Source organism: Onychostoma macrolepis, chromosome 20, assembly GCF_012432095.1.
Source record: "Onychostoma macrolepis isolate SWU-2019 chromosome 20, ASM1243209v1, whole genome shotgun sequence".
Lineage (NCBI taxonomy): Eukaryota > Metazoa > Chordata > Actinopteri > Cypriniformes > Cyprinidae > Onychostoma > Onychostoma macrolepis.
Window position 1 is genome coordinate 17639398 of NC_081174.1, and position 23617 is coordinate 17663014.

The window sequence follows — 23617 nt, forward strand, 5'->3', positions numbered from 1 at the left end:
CGATTTGGCTAGTTCTCGGGTTACCATCAAAGCAGACTGTGTGTGACAGCATGGGTTGGCCCAGTTGTCCTGATTCCCAGGCTGTTGAAATTCCAAGAAGCTCCTTCGGAATGCCAGACAGCATTCCTTGTTGTAAGTGACTGACAGGCCGTGGGAGTGGGAAAAGCAATGTATGAAAACAGAAGGGTCAGAGAATGACATCAGGGGGCATTTGAATGAAAGACATATTTCTCTCTCAGAATAGAGCTGTTTATTAGTGCTGGACAGTCTGAGTGCACAAATGCTAATGATATCCCAACGACTCAAGAGCCATCCATATTTGTGTCTTGTCCGTGGATTATTTGAACACCAAATCTGCTGTGAGCATTACTTTTGGTGATCTGGAACATTGTGTCTGAGGATTTCCTAAATAAAGTAAATAAGAAACAATGGACAGATCAGATGTCATTGTTTGCTATTTGGGATTGTGAGGCAAAGGAATAACTATTGTCTGAACCTGTAGCAATGTAAGATAAGCCCGTTTTAAGATAACAGGGATAAAATAAGCAAACTGACAGCCCTGTTTCTCCATGCTATTTGTTTAGTATCAATGCTGGAGTTCAGTATTAAAAAGTCATCTTTTTGTGAAAATTACAGTAAAGTAGGTTAAATTTAACTAAACTAATAAAACATCTCCCTTAGGGATGCATGATATTAAAATGTTATCCAACACTGGTTAGCTGATAATTGTTTTCATATTAACTGACAGATATTAAAATTCTATACATGTTTATTTAAATTCATAAAAGATAAAACACTAAAAACCTAAAATCAAATGTTTTAAATGCTGCAAGTGAATTTTATGCATAACAAACTTTATTGTACCCACATTTATAATGTACAGAATGAAAAATTAGATTTGCTGAAGATTTCTTTAAAAAGTGTTTTAAATTAGTGTTTTTGAAAGATTAACTTAATTAGCATACTGCAAAGGTTATCTGAATCTAAAAAAACAGTCTGATAATGGCCAATAATATTCATGGTGCCAATATACAGTATTGTGCATTCATAGATCATCCTAATGTGTTCTTAAAGGCAGTACTCTGAACATAACGTGCTTTGCCTATAAAAATGCAATAATTCTCAGTGACTGGACGATCACTGTCATGCTAAAGCATGTTGGTATCCATTAGGCAAAGCACTTAATCCCAGGTCACTCCAGGGGGACTGTTTCTGCAATTAGTGTACTTTGAGTCACTTTGTATAAAGAGCATCTGCTTAATATTAACCTACTAACCAGAATGAGCTGAGGTCATGCCCTTTCACTGTCTTCTCTGGAACATCTGTACATATACTGCTACATCTTGTCATGTAACTGACAGTTCCATATATACTCTTTCATGGGACTCTCTAGAGCATCATGAGCATCTCAGCATGTTGCCGCTATTTTGGGTAACAAACTCATTCCTTTCCTTAACACCCCCTGGAGGTCTAAAAGCCATGGAAGATTGCACTGACCCACGTATGACCCTCCTCCAGCACAGGTGATGCACTCTAAATAAATTCAAAGAGATTGGACCCATTAGAGTCTGCTTTAGGATGACTTCTCTGTGGGAAAGTAAGAAGATAATGTGTGTTCTTAGCATAAGATACTATAATAGACTGCTGACTCATAAACACCAGCAGGTGGTGCAGGTTTATATGGTGTCATGTCTGCAGGGAGATGATTCGCTCATTAAGAACGGTGAGGTCACCTGAGTTACTTCTTAAAATGCATGCAGACACCTCTGGAGGAGTCAGCTTATTGCATCATCCTCATATCCATTGCAGTTGGAGGGCTACGTGAATAAAGCATTTTCCTTCCCTTAATTGTGCACCTGATTGTGTTGATGCACTGTGCAAACACAGCATTAGAAAAAGTGCACAATAGGCATTAAAAGTTTTCTTAAGTCACACCAAAGGCAGGCAGCTGCAAGCTTTTAATTAGTTTTTATCAAGAAACAGACAGTGAAGTGATTGCTAGTAAGCCCCACTGAGTTGAAGTATGTTGCCTGCTGATTTTGAGACACTTGTAAAGGAAATGGGTATGAACACTCTCATTTTTTTTTTTATTTGTGGAAGAAGGAAATGTCAAAGTGCTTAGAAGGAAGCAGGTAGAGAGGAACAGGTGATTGTGGGAAGGTAGCGCTAATGCAGTGAGGGTAATGGAAGTACATTTGTGTGGAAAAGACTGATTGACATATCACTCGTGCTTTTGCATTCAAGGGAATTGCTTGATTTGCTTTTTTTATTGCAAGTTAACAACAACAACAACGGCAACAAAAAAACAACAAAAAAATTGTATAATTGATAAATGCTTAAAACTCATAGTAAATAAAACACCAAAGGAATTTCTACCATAATAAGCCATTGTTTTTCAATACAGGGTGATCACTTGCTATCAGATTTAGTTGCAATTGTGTTGGGTTTAAAAAAAAATAAAAAATAAATAATTCATTTTATTTCATTTTATCATTGGATCATTATCCCCAAGCTTGCTAAATTAAAATTTCTGGACTACCATGTCAACCTCTATGTTGTAAAAAAGTGTTTTTATATTTAGTTTTGTTTTATCTTGCCTAGGGTACTAAGGGGTCATGAACTGCCTTTGTTTTTTGTTTTATTTAGGGCCACTTATAATGTTATCAAGATTTTTACATCAAAAAACATAATATAAGTAATATTATATATTGTATAATTATAAGTAATGGGCTATTTTCTCTCCTGTTTTGACCCCCTCATCAAGACGCTCTGTTTGAATAGGCGTGACAGATTGTAGACTCGGAAGTAAACGCCCACTGCTATGATTGGCTAACAGTTTTTTTTGTTTGTTTATGTTTGACAGCCTATTTTCATAGATGGATGCTGCTGTGTTTTAGGTTAAAACGCATAAATAGTACATATCAAACGATCTGTAATAACAGAAAAAGCAATAGTGCTCACGTAATGAAAACAGTTAATCACACTTGTCGTGTGACATGAGATCCAATATAGTCGGCACAGCATTGTCTTTTAGTTTCAGTCTTTCTGAAAACACATTGTGACTTGTTTGTAAACGAATCCACAGTAAAATGAAGTAAACAAAGGACCAAATGCTTACTGACACAGTCTGGCACCAAGTTCATCAAATAAAGTTTAACATTTGGTTTCTGCGTAGAGCTGCGTTTACTGCTCTTGTCATTTACCTATGACGTGCGTGAATTGGTGGGTGGGGCTAAGCAGGCATTGATGTAGAAGCAGGTGTTGATCTTCTGCGGAGGCGGCGTTTAACCACACTAGTACATCATAAAGTGGCACATTCCACAACCTATCAGATTGGCTTCCACTAGGGCTGGGCAATTTTTCCGATTTTATCGATTAATTCGAATTTAATGATTTGCCACGATTACATTTTTTATAAATCAAAGAATCACGATTTTGAAAATAAATTTTACCAGACATTAGAATTAGACACTTCGACAACATGCCAATGATAACAGTGAAGAGAAAAGAACGATCCAACTGCATGTCGGCGCACATGTTTAACTGACGTGGGCAGTGGAATAGGAAAAAATGCAAGATGGGAATGAATTTCTTTTAACTTGAGCGCTGCTTTTTTTTCCATGTTTACATAGAAAAAACAATGGATAGATCGAATGAAAAACCTGTAAAAGAACTACTACTGTATGTCTGATATTTCGTGTTTGCATCATGGTGACAGGCTGAAAGCTGCTGTTCAGTGTTTCTACACAACATTTATTGATAATAGTCTACTGGTGTTATACTTTCCATCATTTTGAATTTGAATTACCTTGACTTCTTAGCATTTTTAAAAAACATTTTCCTTGTATTATTTCTGAAAATATAATACGTATAATGCTGAACATGTCAGTATGAAAAAGAACACAGTGAGCCTAATCGGGCAACAAAGATCCTTATTCTCTGCAAATTGAATTCTTTATCTCAGTGGAGGACTGTAAACTTCGGGGGCTGTTTGTTGCTGAAAGTGTCCCTAGTGGCAGAGCTATAAAATAAGGTGTTAAACACAGACAGTTGAGTACATTATTGCTTCATTGAGTAGGTGTAATAATGAACTATTCTGCCTCGGTCATATTTCACTTTGCTATCATTCATGTTTATGACTATAAAAAGGGAATAGATGTTGCATCCATGTTTTGTGTTAAGTACATAATGTTAATATATTTTAATCTATTATAATATATTTTAAAATGTAATTTATTCCTGTGATGGCAAATCTGAATTTTCAGCAAATCTCCAGTCTTCAGGAAAACATCTTACATCTTTCAGAAATCATTCTAATAAGCTGATTTGGCGCTCAAGAAACCTTTCTTATTATCATTAATATTGATAATAGTTGTGCTACTACTACTAAAATTTTCATGGAAAACGTGATATATTTCATAAATTTGTTAATATTAAGTGTCTATAAAGTGTCTAGTCAGAGCATGGTAGGTCTGTTTTCTGAATCCAGCCACACTTTACAGCAGGATGTCCCCTGTGTGGGAGCAGAAGGGCTTCTGATGATTACATGCTTTCAAATTTGCCAGTATGAGGGGAGTTCTTGGCCAGGAAACTGAAAGACATTATTCTCAAACCACTCAATAATTGTGTGAATTAGTGGGTGGGAGGGTGCAATTACAGCCGTATGCTTTGAATTCAGCCGCAAAATCAAAAAGAACTTGTCACAAATAAAATTATGTTGGAAAATAATTATTATATGAATATAATTGTGTGCTTTGCAGGTGAAAGTAATGGTGAGGATATGCCCTGCCAAAGGATCACGAGACACCTCAGAATCCATGTCCTTTCTCAAGGTAGATGCCCATAAGAAACAGCTGACCTTTTGTGAGCCGCCCACCTGTGCACGCTCCACCTCTGCCACCGCCCCAAAGATGTTTACCTTTGATGCTGTCTTTACCCAAGATGCTTCACAGGTACAGTAATGATATAAATGCTTCAATTTTTGGCAATCAGCGTAATAAAAGCAAGCATTTTACAAGTTATAGCAAGGAGATATCCTCTATTTCCTGTCTGTATAATTTTATTTTGAACAAAATCTTCACAGAATTGATGTCAAACAGGCAGGACATCCATGCTGAGATCAAAGCAATGCATAAGGGAGATATTCAGTTTCGCTTGGTTTACGAGGTAGATAAAAGGTTTGGGTTGGTGAGTTGGGGTTATCGTTCCGAGCCCACAGCGCCTGAAGGGATCTCAGAGGAAAAGATAACATAGCTCTTTTCTCTGCTTCCTCCTGAACTCTTTGGGAGTTTGGAGTCTTTGGGTTTCCTGTCCTAGAAACATCAGGTCTGATGATCAATGACTACCCCACATTGTTCGGAACAAAAGAGGCTTTGAGCGAGCACACATCAGAGGTGGTTCTTACAACAACACTGTCAAAGCTTTCCTCAAGCTGCAAAACACACACACATAATTCCAGGGTTTGAAATCTTCATCTGTGTCCTTACTGTATTCTGCACCTCTTTGGGAAGTTTGCAAGGATGAACAAGGATCAAGTTTGCAAGGATCTAACAATCTATCTATCTATCTATCTATCTATCTATCTATCTATCTATCTATCTATCTATCTATCTATCTATCTATCTATCTATCTATCTATCTATCTGTCTGTCTGTCTGTCTGTCTGTCTGTCTGTCTGTCTGTCTGTCTGTCTGTCTGTCTGTCTGTCTGTCTGTCTATCAATTTGTCTATCTATCTATCTATCTGTCTGTCTGTCTGTCTGTCTGTCTGTCTGTCTGTCTAACTATCAATCTGACTATCTATCTGTCTGTCTATCTGTCTAACTATCTATCTGTCTGTCGCTCTGTCTGTTTACCATTCTATCTCTGACTGTCTGTCTTTCTGTCTGTTTGTTATTCTAGCTATCTGTTTGTTTGTTGCTCTGTCTATCAGTCTGTTTCTGTCTGATCTGTTTGTCGCATTGTCTGTTGTTCTATGTCTGTCTGTCTGCCTGCCTGTCTATCATTCTATCTATCGTTCTGTCATTCTTTCTGTCTCACGTTTGTATTTGGTTCTGTCTGTCTGTCTGATGTTTTGTCTGTCATCCAGTCTGTCCATCATTCTTTCTGTCTGTCTACTGTTTTAACTATGTATCTGTCTGTCCATCTGTTTGTCTGATGTCTTGTCTATCCTTCTGCAAGTCTGTCATTATACGAATCTATCAATCTACTGTTCTATCATTTTGTCTGTCATTCGTAGGTTTGTCAATCTATCTGTCTGAATATAAATACTGTATGTACAACTAATACAGTTTTTCTCAGTCGCTTCGGTGCATTTCTCAAATCATCCTTAATATTTGCAAAGAAGTATATGCATTTCTCAAAACAAATTCATACAAACAGCACCCCTCAATGGATTTCCTGCAAAAGCCTGTAACTTATTCAAAATCTTTAGTTCATCTCTCAAAAGTAAGTATTTATGTCAATGAACATATCAGTGCAATCAGAATGAAAAGTCCTTGTGTAATTGTTCACAAACAAGATAGTCAAAATGCTTAGTCATGTTGTCAGTATAACAGTGCACTCTGTTTCTAGTAGTTTCTGTATTGAAATACAGAAGGCTGCGCTTCTTATGTATGCCATATATCCTTTCAAATGTACAAATTTACACATTACTGTATGTGGGATATTGATTGAAAGAGACCGTTTCAAAATGTTTTAATAATTGAGGATATGGTTGATCTTCCAATATTTAGCTACACCCTTCAGCAATTGTAAGGCTATGACTGACAACATAGTCCACAACAGTGGCCCTTATTTCATCTGATATGTGCCTATGTCCTTGGCCTCTTCTGCCTCTTCCTCTGTTTTGCCTACACTGTAAAAAGTGATAAGTTGACTTAACTTAAAAAAATTGAGGAAACCCGTTGCCTTAAAATAAGTTAATTGAATTGTCAAGTTCACTTAACTTGACAATTATTATTATTTTTTTTTAATTATTATGTACTTAATAATTTTAAGGCAACGGGTTTCCTCAATTTTTTTAAGTTAAGTCAACTTTCACTTTTTACAGTGTATGTATCCTTCAACCATGCATCTTTACTCCTCTTCTTGCTCTCGGCTGTTGACCCTGATCGTTTTCTGGATATTCATCCATCGTCAGAATTTGTAACTCTTGTGTTGTCCTCTGTCTCTATATGCTTTCCAATTGAAGATTCATGAGATGCACCTTTGAGCTATTTCAGAGAACTGGTTTATAACTGGTTGATCTATATTCTCCTCATTAGTGAAAGTCAAGATTCACTTGGACAATTCATGGCAAATTTACAAAAAGTCTAATAGAAATGTGCAGAAAATATGCTTGACAGTTTATGACAACCAGATCAACCATTTTGCATTTTTGAAAATGTAGGGAACCGCAGACAAATGTACATAATCAGTTGCATGAATGTACCAAAGCAATCACAATTTGTTCAAAAGAATGAGGAACTGCTTTTATGATGTGCACAAGTGACTAGATGATATGGATGTTGCACAAGTAGATTTGAGAATTTCATTTCTGATCTGAGAAATGCACCAAAGCAACTGAGAAAAACTGTAAAACAGTTTGAGTTGGTGTTTAAATCTGGGTTTGTGTCCTCAGGCGGAGGTGTGCTCAGGGACAGTGGCAGAGGTTATCCAGTCTGTGGTCAACGGGGCAGATGGCTGCATCTTCTGTTTTGGTCAAGCCAACCTCGGTTAGTAAGCATCAACCTAGTAGCCCATATTTGATAGTTATTAACTTTATTGTTATGATAACCCACCTCTCTCTGTCACAAGTGCATTTTTTGATGGAGTAGCCTTCAGTCACATGAGGCGAAAGGAAAATCGCCACAAAATACACAGTTTTGGCTGCATTGGAAATTTCCTAACAAGGAGGCAGGGAAAATGCGGGGAGGGCATATGTGTTTGAGCAGTAATAGCAGTTTGTTGAACACAAAGTGCCCTCGTTTTACACTTTGTGTTTGAAAAGCGCTCAGTTTCTTTCTCTCCTACTCTCTTGTTGATCAGCCCCTCACTGTGAGAGACTGTGTGCCTCCCATCGAGCTGCTTCAATCCCCCACAGTTAGCTTGGCTGCTCATTTGCTCTGCTTTAGCGTGGTATATTCTCTCATGACTAACATCCTTGTGGGTTAATTTTATTAGCTTAGGGGCGTTTTACATAGACAGTACTATTATTAACACAAATCCTATTATAGACCCACTCTTATATCATTATGTAGTTAAGTCAAGCTAAGTTAATCAGTTAACAGTATAATTTTTATCATGTCTATTGTCCATGTCTATGCAAACTTATTTTCTGTCATTTTTCACTTTAATCAGGTAAGGACAATTAAAACATAATATAGTATTGTCTTCCTCACGTTGAGTAAATAATATACATTTTATCTCCGGTCGTCCAACATCTTTTGAATGTTTGGTTACATCCCTCATTAGCAATAGCCAGTTTTTTTTTTTTTTTTTTTACTTCACAGGCAAAAGCTACACCATGATCGGCAGGGACAGCTCTACACAGAGCTTGGGTGTGGCACCCTGTGCTATCTCTTGGCTCTTCAAGCTCATCGAGGAAAGGAAAGAGAAAGCTGGCACACGATTCTCCATCCGCGTGTCTGCTGTGGAAATCTGTGGCAGGGAGGAGGTGCTGCGAGACCTGTTGGCTGACTTTTCCACAGGGACTTCCCAGGACAGTCAGGGTGCAGGAATTTCCCTGCGAGAGGATCCGGTCTGTGGATCACAGGTACATTAGAGTTTGTTTTTATGTATGTATAGGTCTACATAGTGTTCCTGTAACTCAAATAATAGAGCATGGTGCTAGCAATGCCAAGGTTATGGGTTTGACTCCCTGGGAATAGATTAAATAGATAAATTAGGTTTTTAGATAACAATTTAGAAAATGTTAAATGTAACATAATTAGGTGGCACACTATGTCTTTTTTTATATACACACTGATGTTCAAAAGTATCTTATGCTCATTATGGCTGCATTTATGTAATCAAAAATACAGTAAAAAAATAGTAATATTGCGAAATATTATTACAATTTAACTGTTTATAAATGATTACAATATAACAGTTTTTTATTTTAATATATTTTAAAATAAATAAATGTAGATGTAATTTTTAACATATTTGTAAATAAATGCATGCAATTTATTCATCTTATTGAATATACATTTGTAGGAGTTTCCATTTCAGACGCAAATTTATGTGAGTATTAAAATAAATCACGCGATTTACTAACGTTTGCGCTCATCAAATTACTAGTATTTGCGCCATTATTTAACGCCCAAAAAAAGCTAGTCTTAAAGCAGTGGAATTTTCCTCTCCCATCGGCGCTTTTATGGAATTACGCTCTAACTTGCGCCCTAAATGTCTTTACTGTCACTTTTGATTAATTCAATGGATCTTTGCCAAATAAAGAATTTATTTATTTCATAAAAAGAATCATACTGACCTCAAACATATGGTAGTATACAGTAATTGCAAGTCACCACTCTTTGACTACTGTCAAAATGAAAATATTCTTTAATCTAATTAATCATCATCAAATTGCTTCTGTCTCCCTTCTCTTTCTTTATCTCTGTGCCTCACTCTCACTTTAAAATGTGTCCAGCTGCAAAACCAGAGCGAGTTGCGGGCGTACTCTGCAGAGAGGGCGGCATTCTTCCTGGATGCAGCTCTGGCAGCACGCAGCACCAGCAGATCTGACTGTAAGGAAGAGGACCGCAGGAATTCTCACATACTCTTCACCCTACACATTTCCCAGTACCGTATGGAGAAGAGCACCAAAGCAGGAAGTATGGCTTACTGTGCTCATTTTCACATTTATTTAGGAATGAAATGTGATATTTATGATATAAGATTTTTAATATATGGCTGTTTATCTTTTAAGAGCATAATAGTTTACTTTCAATGTTGAGAAGAAATGCTAAAATAATATTTTGATCAGCCATACCTTAACTTCCAGGGCTTAAAATAAAACAACTTCAAAGGCTATCTACCTCCACCTCAAAAATTAAGTTATACCACCTTATAACTGTCTGAGAATTCATATCATATATCTTCATGCATCATTAGTATTTTGAGAAGACTGTTACTGAGGGCGTCTGATACCTGACTTTTCCATTATCATGCTCTCCATGTTCTCAGAGAGTATCAGTTACCTCAATTTAGTCCCGCTGATAACGGCTGTACGAGAATGCTAACAAGAACGGTTAGCACATTTTCATTACTGGGCGTAGCCATCCTGTCAAGTCAGCATGTCAACATTAGAATGATCATTAGTATTGCGCTCCCGTCGCTGCAATGCAGGTTGGGTTCTGGCCATTGACACTAGCCAGAATAGATTTTAATATGTAATGAGGCTGGAGTCTCTTCTGCAGAGATGTTTATAGAACCCAGCATGAAATGAGAAGCTCGTTTGCATTCCCGCTCCACAGAGGGTTTTGGTTCTGAGTGCTGGCTTTGTAAATCCTGCCGACGTGAGGTTAATGGCCTCCATCTCAGTGTGAAATAAATGCATCTTCTGTAATGATACTGAATGAATTTTACTCTAGTGACCTACATGGTACTGTAATCTAACTAGCTGTACTTACTTTTATTGCTTGCTGTTTGATGGACTACCAAGGATATTGAATCTCCACTTACCTTGCAGAGATCCTATATCTAACTGCTGTCTCATAAGGTACCCAGCAACACTGTGATGTGTGGTACCTGTGGCCTTTTTGATGATAAAATACATTCTTCTATCTCAGCTTAATGTACAGAGCAACTAAGCCATTCATAGATTGTGTTTAAATGGGATTTTAAGCCCAAAGAGTCTTCAACACTGGGAGTAAATTTCTGTTTTAACAGGCTGTGTATAACTTTGCAGTGTCTGGGAGTCGTAGCCGTCTGCATCTTCTGGACTTGGGCAGTTGTGAGTCTGATTTGAGTCAAACGCGAGACGGAGGGAGAGGCCAGTGTCTGTCATTGGGTGCCCTTGGAAATGTCATCCTAGCCTTGGCCAATGGAGCCAAGCATGTGCCATACAGGTATGTGTTGTGTGGTTCAATTAATCAATATAAACCAATAGTGGGAGATGATAGATCTCTGTTAATGGTGGTAATGTGTCTCTGAGCACACTTTGAGTCCTCCTGATCTGCATCTGCAAGGTATTCATTCTCACCCTCCTCAGATCAATGAAGCCAATTAGCCAGCTTTGCAGGGAGAGAAGGCAGCCAGGGTGAATTGGACTTGATGTGGGATGTAGGCTTATTGATAGGAATATGGGTCAGGGAGTAGCAGATTTATGCTGAAAGGAAATTAAGAAATACTCACTGGAAGGTGGGATAGTAAATACAGTGACGTGAGCAGAGAAAATTAATCTTTTTCTTTTAAATGTGGCTTCAGAAAATAGCATCCTCCACAACAGAGAAAAAATAAAAACATTCCAAATCAGGTCACCAGAAAGTGAGCATCATTTTCTTTTGATTCTTTTTATTCAAGAACGATTCATAATCCTCAATTTTAAAACAACCTCTCAATGATGTTAGAGGGAAAAAGGCAGAACGTTGTAAAGCCTAGCTTCCTTTTTGGCTAACGAGAATATTTTTTTGATGTATAATTCAGAGACAGCAAGCTTACCATGTTGCTGAGGGAATCGCTGGGCAACATCAACTGTAGAACCACCATGATCGCCCACATCTCTGACTCGCCAGCCAATTATGCCGAATCTCTCACCACTGTGCAGCTTGCCTCCCGTATTCACCGCATGAGAAAGAAGAAATCCAAGGTTTGTGATTCAGACTGATGTATTGATCATTTGAATTGTGTATGCTTATGTATTTATGGTTCTTTAAAAAATAACTGAGATAACCATATAAGGCAGTAAGTACTGCACTAAACCGTTCTAAAAGTAAAAAAATTAAAAAGAACAAAAGAAGTTTTGGACCAATATTTATTGTGAAAATGCTTAGTAACTATATTTTATTATAAATTATTTGAATGAACAATAATATTTTCCAGATTATTTTCAATCTATTTTTTGTAAATAATTTATTTTGACTTTGGTTCAATGACAGCATGGTATTTGCTAAAAGTATTTATTTTTATCAGTATTTTGTCTACATTTTCTTCTTGTCTTTATACATTCTACAATAGGTCAGGACTGTCATTTTCCTAAATTACATTTTGGCTTTTATTCATCAGAATCATTCACAATTTAAATAATGATTCGTGCATTGTCAGAGAAACAAATGTTACAGTGATAATTTAACTGCTAAATTTCTCAGTGACCTATGTCATGTAATCAACAAATGTAATCAATGCATTTGTTCCAGAGGAAGAACAGCATGTAACCTTTCCCATCACAGAGGCAATTTTCACCTTAATTAAGCTGTTTTGACAGAATATATTAATATTTTATAGACCTAAAAAATACTTACTGTCTAACGTATGCATAGTATTGACAACTATTTTAGCTTCTCCTTTGGTATGCACTTTTCACCTTTGTTGATATTGACATGCTGTTTCATGAAGGGGTGTCTCTCTGAATTTATTGCGTGCTGTTAGAGCTGTCTGCAAAGATATATTGAAGTCAGTGTGGTATGTTATTTTGTTCAGTATGCATCAAGTTCCTCTGGAGGGGAGAGCTCCTGTGAAGAGGGACACATCAGACGGAGACCCTTCTACCCTCGGACTGTGGCTCTTGACCCAGACCACCCTGCAGTGTTATCCAGTGACCCAGATTACTCCTCCAGCAGTGAACACTCATGTGATACAGTGATCTATGTGGGGCCTGGTGGGACCCCTATCTCTGATCGTGAACTCAGCGACAATGAAGGCCCACCTGCATTTGTTCCTATTATTCCCTCCCTGAACAAGAAGCGTGTAAAAGAGGGACCTAAATCTGATGGGGACCACCTCAAATGCAACACTTTTGCAGAGTTACAGGAACGGCTTGAGTGCATTGATGGCAGTGAGAGCACATCTGTTTTCACCAGTGAAGGAAAAGGCCAACAGACAGCCTTCAAAAGTGGAGTGGAAAAAGTGTCAGAAGGGACTTCAGTATCAACCAGTACTGCCAAGTCTTCTATTCAAAAGCCTGCGCACATGCAACATGGGGCCACATCTGAAATTAACACGACTTTAAGACAAGATTCAGAGCCTGTTGTTAGAGAGAAAGTCTTTAGTAGAGGACCTATACAAAAACCCACTGCCTCTTCATCCTTGCAGAACATCTCAAAGACCTCAGTTTTGAATAGTGAGTGTGGCTTGGCCACACGGACACCTCCAGTAGGTATGAGCCAGCAAGCCCTTAGGCAGGGAGAACCCAATGACTCCCCAATTACTGACAGATCCCATCACCTCAGTAGAAGTCCTATGGAAGTGAGCCATCTACGTGCTACTCTGAGAAACAGGTGCCTTGATAGGGATGTTTTAAGGACTACAGTTACATTGCAGCAGCCTGTGGAGCTCAATGGAGAGGATGAGCTGGTGTTTACGGTGGTCGAAGAGCTACCTGCTGGTCTGGTTCCAGACAATGGGAGACCATCCAGCATCATTAACTTCAACACAGACTGCTCTTTGCAGGCCCTAGCATCTCACTCACGGCCTGTTAGCATTATCAGCAGCATCAACGATGAGTTTGATGCGTACACATGCCAGATGAACAGGTCCCAGCTGAACCAAGGTGCTACTTCCAAGTCACAGGAGGAATTTACAGCTGGGCATGCAACTGCACACTCTTCAGTCGGCTCCTGGTCTTGCAAGACAAATATTTGTACCCCAAGTAGTAATGAGACATCAAAGGCAGTGCGCAAGGGACCAGTCAGCAGCTCCATGATGGATTTACCTGGTGGTTTACACAAAGACCTGGAGTCTTTCTCCAAACAAAGAACAAATAGTCCACTGGGTGACAGTGGAATTTGCTTTTCAGAACAAGACTATGATTCTGCAACCATTGACAAATTGTCCATATCTAAGTGCCCTCTATCTCATGACAGTACCAAAGCATCCCTTGGTGGTCCAAAGTCGATAAGATCTAATAGACTCATGACCTCACAGTCTGCCCAGATCTCATACATTTCTACGCTCCCTAGAAAGAGCACCCAAACTGCATCTTCTAGCAGTAGCTACAGCCATGAGCTACAACGCCAAGGTAGCAGAATAGATGAACAATGGACCCACACTAGTAGTGGGCTACACTCGGCCAGGAATTCTGAGTTTAGCTCTGTTAGCAAACCACCGAAAAATGGCACGAGTGGGATTCCGTCTAGAAAGACAAGCGGGAATAGCAACAGTGTACCTCGCCCTCCTAAAATGCATGTGTCGTCCACATCTCAAAGGGTTGTGGATGGTTGTGAGAAGTCGAGTGTTAAGAAAGGGGACCTGAGCAAGATGCCTCAGCTCAGGAGAGGAGCCACCACTCTCGGCATGGTCTCAGTGCCCCATAGCTCCTCTGAGATGAAATGGGGTAATGATGCCTCGCAAACAACTGGTAGCCTGAAATTCTCATCCTTAGGAAAGAGAGCTAATGGACAAAAGGGTAGTATGCTCCCTAAGTCCGGAAGCATGTCACCCCCTGCTCCACCTGTCCGAAAGTCAAGCCTCGACCAGAGAACACGCATTTTGTTGTCTCCTAGTGCCTTAAAGTCTGTAGGTAATGATGGAACAAGATTATCTTCCTCTAAAGTATCGGTTTCTGAGGAGGACTTTGATGTTCGAGTTAGAGGGGAATCCTTTAGCTTTAAGTCATCCAGCCTGAAGACAGCTTCTAGTCTCAGATCACATAGTGCAAAAGGAGACAATGGAAGGCATTTTGGTAGTCTTATGTCGCTTGAAAGGTGTGACAGTTTAGCCTCAGTGGGTTCCAAACCAATAACATCAAGGGAAAACAGTAATGTCAGTATCAGTAGCACTGGCAAATCTGCTAAAATGGTGACAAAACCTGGGACACCCTGTTCAATATCTACACCAAACGCTACTTCTCCATCTACTAGTGGAATTTGTAAGCTTGGACAGATAAAAGCCAGTATAACTCCTAGATCCATTGTTGGGAATGGCAACAAAGGGAAGACCTTGTTGAGTACTGGTTCAAAGTCTCTTAGCTCCTCCACCAAGTTCCTTGCCGTCTCAGCTGCTCGGAACACCAGTCTACCTCCAACTGGAAAGCCCCCAACTCGCTCTGTCACAAGCTCCAATACTAAACAAGGAAAGGGCACTATTATGGGCACAAAGCAGGCGATTCGTGCAGCCAACAGTCGGGTCAGTGAATTAGCAGTTGGTAGCTCCAAGAAACACCTCAGGGGCTCTGACCAAGCAGATGGCAACAATGATGCCAGAACTTCCAGTGAGACACCACTGGCTGCTCCTTTGCCTTCCCCTTACAGCAAGATCACAGCCCCTCGCCGTCCTCAGCGCTATAGTAGTGGCCACGGTAGTGACAACAGCAGTGTACTTAGTGGTGAACTGCCTCCTGCCATGGGGCGCACTGCGCTTTTTTATCACAGTGGTGGCAGCAGTGGCTATGAGAGCATGATCAGGGACAGTGAAACCACAGGCAGTGCATCTTCTGCCCATGATTCCATGAGTGAGAGTGGAGTGTCCACGTCCAGTCGAACAAAGGCCTCAAAATCTCCCAAAAAGAGATCTAATGGTGAGTTTTACTGGGAAACCACTCAGGGCATTATTTACTGGTGATCAATTCAAGATTTATTAGATGGCTTTCAAATGTTACAATGGAAAATAGGTAGTATAGTGAAGGTTGTTGTAATACGCGTTGTAATGTATCTAGACTATGATAATGAGGACCACAAATATTGCTTATTATTTCCATCCTAAAAATGGTTTTACACAAGTATCTTAGCCAAGGTTTACATCACAGTCTTCTAGTATAACTGCCCCTACGAGCAATAATTGGAGACAAATGGGGCCAAAATCTCCACTAGGATGTTTCATACAGTCTGACATAAAAGACCATTGATGTTGCACAGTGTGCCATGGCTTTTACCTAAGATTCCACCGGGACAATAAATATTAGTAAAGCATCCTGTCCAGCCAGTCAGTCTATTTAGTCCATTTAAATTTTTGAACCCAAGGTTATTAGGCACATTTGGTGTTTAATATGCACTCACCCTATTCTGTAATCTGCATTTACCCAAAAATAATTTTTTGCTTTAAATCCTGTAACCTCTTGCAAGCCTCATACATATTTAAAAGCATGCCAACAAACTCTGCTGTTCATCTCCGGCCCACATGAAGAGCATTACCCTGTGTGACCCCTCCAGGCCTGCAGCGACGCCGTCTGATTCCTGCTCCTCTGCCAGACACCTCTTCTCTGGGCAGGAAGGTTGGTGCAGCAGGCCAGTGGGTCGATCTACCTCCACTGGGGGGTGCTATGAAGGAGCCCTTTGAGATCAAAGTGTACGAAATTGATGACGTGGAACGCCTTCAGAGACGCAAAGAAGGGTTGACAGAGGTAAGAAGACAGTATGCCTGACAAGTGCATTATATGCTGTTTTTATGCTAATCGCTGAATTCAATCTCATTCTGGTTCATTTACGAAGTGTATATAAAAGTTCAAGTAGTGTTTAAGTAGTTTATTTGTCAAGAAATGCTAAATCATTGGTTAAAAATAAATAAAATAAAGGTTAATAAATTGGTTAAAAATTGGTATTTGATTAAAAAAAAAGTGTTAGCATGAGGCTAACAGGCTAGTAGAAGTGGAGTAAAGGTATTTCCCCTATAGAGCTTGGGAACCTACATCACGCCGCGTCGGATTCCGCCATGTTTTAGGTCACGCTCAGGAGCACACAGCGTAAACAAATGCAAATCACCACAGAAAAAGCCGACCGTTTTACATTCATATTTTTTGAAAAACATCTTACATACGCTTAGAATAAAACGGACTAATATGTAAATCTCTTTAAATAAAAAAAAAAAATCGCTCTGTTGTTTGTCTGAGAGGCTGCAAATATTCATTACTAATCAGTCTCCTTCACTACATTACTGATATATGCTAACTGCTAAAACACTTACGACAATTGACCATGGTTTTACTATAGTAAACGTGTAGCGACCGTGATTTTGGTGTATGTATTACCATTCCTATAACCACAATATTATTAAATACCATGGATAAACTATGGTTAGAGTAGCTAAACCATGGCTAATTTTGTAAGGGGAGAATACACTACAGCTAGATCTCAAACAGTGGATCATTGTTATATCGTCATATTGCCCGGTAAAACTGCTCAGTGTTAAGAGTTAAGCCCTTATAGAGGTAACAGAACTTGAAGCTGCTTTGAAACGATGTGTATTGTGGATGCTATGCAAATAAATACATTGACTTGACCGAACCAAGTTGAAGACTCCTACTAGCGATGCCGAACAACGATGCGAGCGATCAAATAAATGAAGGAAACTTAATCCGTACAAAAAAGTGGCCGGGTATTAACGAGCTGCCGCAAATAACATTTCCGTATATGATTTCCTTCTATTAGTGGTGTGAGGGCTTACAGTTTAATGCAAATCACTATATCTATAATATATTAAATCTACAGAGATGAATTATAAAGCCACATTTTATTTTAGATGTTTACCATACGAGTTTCGGTTTAATTTTCATCTGAGTTCCGTAGTGAATGTAGACATATTTAATGTTTATGATTCAACTTAGATCGCGTTGGAATGATCAATTGCCATAGCCTTTATCATCAATGTCTGCAGGTAAAACCTCTGGTTTTTCGGCATTATAACGCAGAGAAAGCACGTTTTTCACACCGGCCGTGATGATACAGTAAGCCTTAACCACTGCAACGCAATCTTAAGTAGAATAATATAAACATTAAATAATATAAAAAGTCTACATTCACTACCACTCAGTCTCCGCTGTAGCTCCCGTGACCTAAATTCCCAGAATGCATTGCCGCTGTGACGACACATTCCCAGGCTCTATATGTGACTTTATTTTGTTTATTTTTATTCTTCGTAAAACAATCCCACAATTGATTTTCAATCCTCTTTACTTTAGTGTTCAGCATGTGGCACAATCCCAGCATGGAGTAGCATCAGTTTTTCATTTATGCTAAACCTAATAGCATCATACTGTAGCATGAGATTCTGATGTTTCTCTCACATCCCGTGACAAGTGCAGTTGTCAGGAATGAAGCTTATCTCTGTGACAATTACTTATGTTGGCTAATTGATTTTATATTGGACTGATAGCTTTAGTTAGATAGGGATGACTGGTGTTGTAGGACAGAAAGAAGTGAGCTTAGCTAAGGTCTTTCCAGGGAGAGGACGTGATGGTGAGAGAGAGATAGAAGGAGAGAGAGCATTGGGGAGGGGTGCCTGTGATGAATGAGGTGTGGCTCCACAATCTGTGGCCCGCCTGATCGGTCTTTATAGCCCACTCCACACAGCGCGTCTATGGGTCATTAACCGTTTCTCTGTGAGTTTCTAACCCTGATCACACAGGCAATTGTGTGGAGAAGACGAGAGGAAAAGACATTAACTCAGTCGAATGACGCTCTGATTTATTTTCAATTAAGAAAAAAATGATCTCAGCTCGCATATTAGAGTCTGGCAGTTTGCTCATGAAGAATTAGGCTGTTCACCCTTTTGTTTTATGTGAATCTGTATGTATTTGAGTAGGAAGTTGTATAACTGCTAAGTTTATGTTTTGTGAAATTAAATTCGTTTGCAGTGGGCATACCATAAAAGCCTGAATGAGTTTTTATACATCTGTAGTTGACAAACCTGAGATATCTGCAGAAAAAGAAATTGTTATTTTGCATTTTAATTTACTTTCTAATGGCCACCTGGTAGTGACACAATACACATGATAGGAGGAGGTTAATCTATACTGTAATTCAACCTCTTGAACATGATCTTTCTTTTTAATCCCTTAAGCAAACGTGCCTCTAGAAGACCAGCGGGTGTTTAACCTGGATGCTAATTTTATTTCTAGCTTGGCCCTAATTAATCTGACCACAGGGCTGAGGACCTAAATCCTCTGTACAGGTTAGCGAACATTGAATCAATTCGGCTTAAGCCACTGCACTTTAAATCGGCCTTGAGGACGGCCACACATAGTCTAGCAGGTGCTTGGAATAGGTGCAAGAGGTTTGGGAGGTTTGTGGTTGACTGTAAGCAACTCACACTGCTGTTCCACACTTGCAGGGTTTGCAGTACTTTAACGCCCGCCTTAGGATGCTGGAGAAGAGGCAGCAGCAGATCAGGGAGTTAAGAGCCAAGCACGAGAAGCTGAAAAAGGAGCTAGAGGACGCCAAGACTCGTCTCATGCTGGACCCCAGCAAATGGATGGGAGAATGTAAGTTCCCAAGTATTATTGTCTAATGTCATGGGTTTTCAAACTTTTTCTATTTTAATGAATATCAAATGATGACCTTCCCTTTATGAAAGACACCCTTTTTAAAGTATTACAGCAAACATATATTTTATTGTATGACCCATCTACTCATGATTGTATTCAAAATTAAATCCTGCAATTTTATTGTTACTGCACTAAATCCAAAGTAATTCTTAAAAAATTATCTGAAGAATATTACTTTGTATTAAGTTCATACAGTGTCTTTTTTCCCATCTATTTATTGTTTAAAAACTAGGACTGTCAATAGAACAAATTAAATGTGATTAATCTCGTGATTTCTGACTTTAAAAAGCTGAAAATTTGTGTCAAGCATATTTCAAATCTTAAGTTGACAAGTTAACTTGCCTCGCTGATGCTAATTTCCCGCTCGTCCCCTTGTGGCCCCTTTGACCTCAATTTGAAAACCTCTAATATGTGACACTGAATATTTCTGAGTATTACACAAAAATATTATTCACACTTTTGTTTGGTTGAACTTAGTGGTGTGGTATACTTGCTACAAATTTCACAAGCTTTTAGCCAAAAGGACTTTCTGTTGGCATTTTTACTGTGACACTCTACCATGCATCAAGGTCAGGAATGATTAATTTTACCATGCATCTTACACAGCATAAGTTTCCCAGTAATGTGATGTAGACTAATAGCTCCCTTTATGACTTTAATTTAAGTGTTTGAACTTAGTGCCAGAGGATTTACAAGAAAATGCTGAGGTAATGGTGCATTGAGCATCTTGAGCATTGGCTACTTTGAATTGGTGCCTGAGACAATGTATTACAATAATGGATGACATTGGCTTTCTAGAATATTCTCCATAAATGTAAACTGGGAAACAATTTGTTGAGCTTGTGTAATTGTGATTCTATTTCACTGTTGCTGCCTTCAATGCTTAAACTGTAAGAACTAACTCTGGACACAGACTTCATAACAATCACCAGGATCTTAGACTCAGTTTACTCAGGATTTTCTCAAATACATTTGTAAAGACTTTCAGCATCAAACAGGGCAAGAAAATGACTTGGAGAAAATGAAGCTGAATCATGTTATTAGTACTGTTTACTCTACTGAGAATGAAAAAGAACATTGCCAGCAGCAAAGAAACCTCTGCTGATTCTGTATGTCTGTTTTATTCTGTTTTTGAATTACAACTATTACAAAGCACTAATACAGCAACCTTGATATCGCAACGTATCTGTCTCCACTTTGTTAGAAGAAACACTTTTGTAAACAGTATGTGGGACAAAAATCTCAGGATGTAAAGGAATAATGTAGAGATAATGGCAGGCGCATGGAGAGAGGGAGTGAATATGTGTGTCTGCGTGTGTTCTTGAATCAATAAGGTATTATTTTTCTCTTCTGCAATCACTACCTGCCCACTGGCCAGGTGATGTTTACCATTCATGTGTGACTGCTGTCTTGGGTAAAGCTGTGATTGGGGCTGTCATGCTGTATAAATCAGCCCCTCTTCAGAGCCTAGTAAAATGAGGATGTTTCTACAAGCCCATCTCCCACACCAACCAACCATCACATGCAAAGATTTTTGTTTATGTCTTGAATGATAAAACTATCAATCTAGGTGTGTCAGTAGGAATGCATTGCACAGCACCTATAGACACATCTTTATTATGTAGTACAATAATGTGGCTTCTATGTGTGTATTTATTTTTAGAGATTGCTTGACTTTTATATTTTTACATCTTTTAATTAGGACTGTATTCAAATTAATTATTCAGATTAAAATTAAAAACAAATTTACCACACAAATGATTATTTACTGAGAAATGTCACCAAATAAAGATAATTTAAACATTAGGTTATTGTGGTGGACAAGTAACTCACTGAATAACCATTGCAAAAAATAAATTTAGTCAGTATACAGTATTATTCATTTTATGTTCATATTGTTGAAAATGTATTTATTTATTTAAAGAATTTTGTACAATATTAGAATGTTAAATTGGCCTACCATGCCCTGTAATTTATTGAAAACATTTTTAAATGTAAATATATTTAAATGTCAAAATAAATGGTAAATTGACATCCCTAAGTTTTAAAATAATACTTTTGTTTATATTTTTCACTCTTTTTTCCATTAGTTGATGTGGACCCTGATCTGGACCAGGAGTCGCAGGACTACCTGGAGGCTCTGGCTCAGGCCACAGGAGACCTGGAGTTTTGTGTCAACCTATGCAAGTCTCGTGTGATGATGGAAACCTGCTTCGATATCGCTGTGCCCACGATCCCAGGACAGAGTGGACAACAGGAGATGGAGGTCTAGGAGAGAACAAAGCAGGACGTTGTTTGCAAGCTAGCTGTGAGTTACGGCAAGAATGTTTTTTGTTTTTGGAATTGAGACTGTCCTTCAACAAGATATTGAATAAGCATGGTTAGAAACTCCCTGAAATGCTGAGAAACAAAGAGACTGAATAGAGTAAGAGCAAGACCGTGTCCTGAGATCTTTGTTAAACTTTACCAGGAAGTGCCTTAAACCAAAAAAAAAAAAAAAAGAAAAAAAATCCCAAGAACTATCTTTGTTTTATGATTGGTGCTAGTATTGAGACCAACTTTCCCAAGTACACTTTGAAAAACAAAGTATTTTGCATTGCAATGCAGTGTATAGTGTATTTATAAGTGCTAAAGTGTGTGAAATATAGTTTCAAGTATTAAACACAATAAAAAGTTAAGAAAAAACTCCCCATACTATTGCCTTTTCTAATATCTAAATGACCACAATTAGAACTCTTCGACTTTTTTCTTCAGCATAATGCATAAACGTGCTTGCCCCTGACAGATGTGGTGCCAGTTGATTGGATAAAGATGCTGAAGCAGTGGCACTGTCATCTGTCTCATTTAGTGACAGTCGCTCTGCATAATGATTGGCTCTCTGATACAGATCAACTACTTTACCTGATTGGTGCAGCTGGTGGCAAATCAGAAATTAGAGCTTGTCTCAAACACTTCTCAGGACATCAAACCGAAGTGAGTTTGTACTTATGAATTTCAGTGTGTGCTGTATGCGTCATACTGTAACGTATGCATGTGTGTGTTCTTCTCTGATCATGCAACATCCAGCATTAAGCTGGTTTCTTGTAACGTGGTAAACAAATTCACTCTATCTACCTGAACTTCAAAAGATTATGCCTTTCTACACTGAAAATGAATATGTTCAGATATACAAACGGCTATCATCTGTTGACAATATCACAGCACAGGACCTTCTCCTCACTGTGTCCCGTGATTTATCTTCAGCCTCTAATGTTTGATGATTTTTGTTTGTCATGTTAATCCTTAAAGTGTCTCTGGAGAGAAGTGTGACTGCTGTTTCTCATAAAGAAACAAATAGAAGAGATTATTGGGATTTGCAAGGGTTTGAAGTAGAAAATGTGGCTATTTTTTTACATCTTAAAATTCTTTCTTTGTTTTTGTTTTTGTTTTTGTTGTTGAATGATTCTTTATTTAAACAGAGAAAAAAAGACTCAGGCTTTTTTCTCCAAGTTGCTGCATGATATTTTCTATTTGTTCTTCGTAAAATTTATTTAATTTTTTCCTCTTTGTTTTGTATGTTAGTCTGTGATTTCTACTAATAATTTAAGTTTAGCAGATTTGCCAAGCATTTAGACTTTTTCAATGTCTATAACGTTATCAGTGTTCCTGCTTTATATTGTACAGTTTTTTATCCTTTTTAAAAACCATGTATAGACTCCTAAGTTTGCATTAACAAAGTTATGAATAAAAAGAATGTTTCCTCTTTATAATTCTGTGTGGCTATTTCATTTTTCTACATAAAAGAACATTAAGATTTCTTCTCTTATAAAGGTCAGAGTACAAACGACAAAAATATTTTGTACATAAATATCTGCAAAGCAGAGAGTACAACTGAATGAATTCCATAATTCTTCTAACAAATGATAACACTTTAAAAAGTAACATTATCTGCGTTTTATATTCTTATTTATAATAAGAAATGTTGCTTGTCCACCAAATCAGCTTATTAGAATAATTTCTGAAGTATCATGTGACAATGAAGACTGGAGTAATTGCTGCTGAAAATTCACCTTTTTTAAACTATTTTAAATATATTAAAAAAGAAAAGTTAGGGAAAGAGGCTTCTTTCAAAAAAAAAAAAAATCTTAAAGAGCCAAAATTTGGGCAATCTCGACACTCCTCAGGACAGACACGGACAGGCTTACAGGATGGGCCTCCAGGTCGAAACAGACAGTTCAGGGCA

The 23617-nt window shown here is 38.3% G+C and overlaps 1 protein-coding gene across 4 annotated transcripts in view; it reads left to right on the forward strand.

Annotated features, from left to right (window-relative positions):
• The window catches only part of kif26aa (kinesin family member 26Aa), a 91734-nt gene extending 68409 nt beyond the window's left edge, over window positions 1-23325 (forward strand). For all 4 annotated transcript variants that reach the window (XM_058756779.1, XM_058756777.1, XM_058756778.1 and 1 more), the window contains 10 exons: window positions 4761-4952; window positions 7621-7714; window positions 8492-8754; window positions 9631-9814; window positions 10891-11050; window positions 11628-11790; window positions 12621-15654; window positions 16286-16476; window positions 19182-19332; window positions 21486-23325. In XM_058756779.1, the coding sequence (XP_058612762.1) occupies window positions 4761-4952; window positions 7621-7714; window positions 8492-8754; window positions 9631-9814; window positions 10891-11050; window positions 11628-11790; window positions 12621-15654; window positions 16286-16476; window positions 19182-19332; window positions 21486-21667 (4614 nt within the window). In that variant the 3' untranslated portion in view covers window positions 21668-23325. The remainder of the gene's footprint in view (window positions 1-4760; window positions 4953-7620; window positions 7715-8491; window positions 8755-9630; window positions 9815-10890; window positions 11051-11627; window positions 11791-12620; window positions 15655-16285; window positions 16477-19181; window positions 19333-21485) is intronic.
• The last annotated feature ends 292 nt before the right edge of the window (window positions 23326-23617 follow it).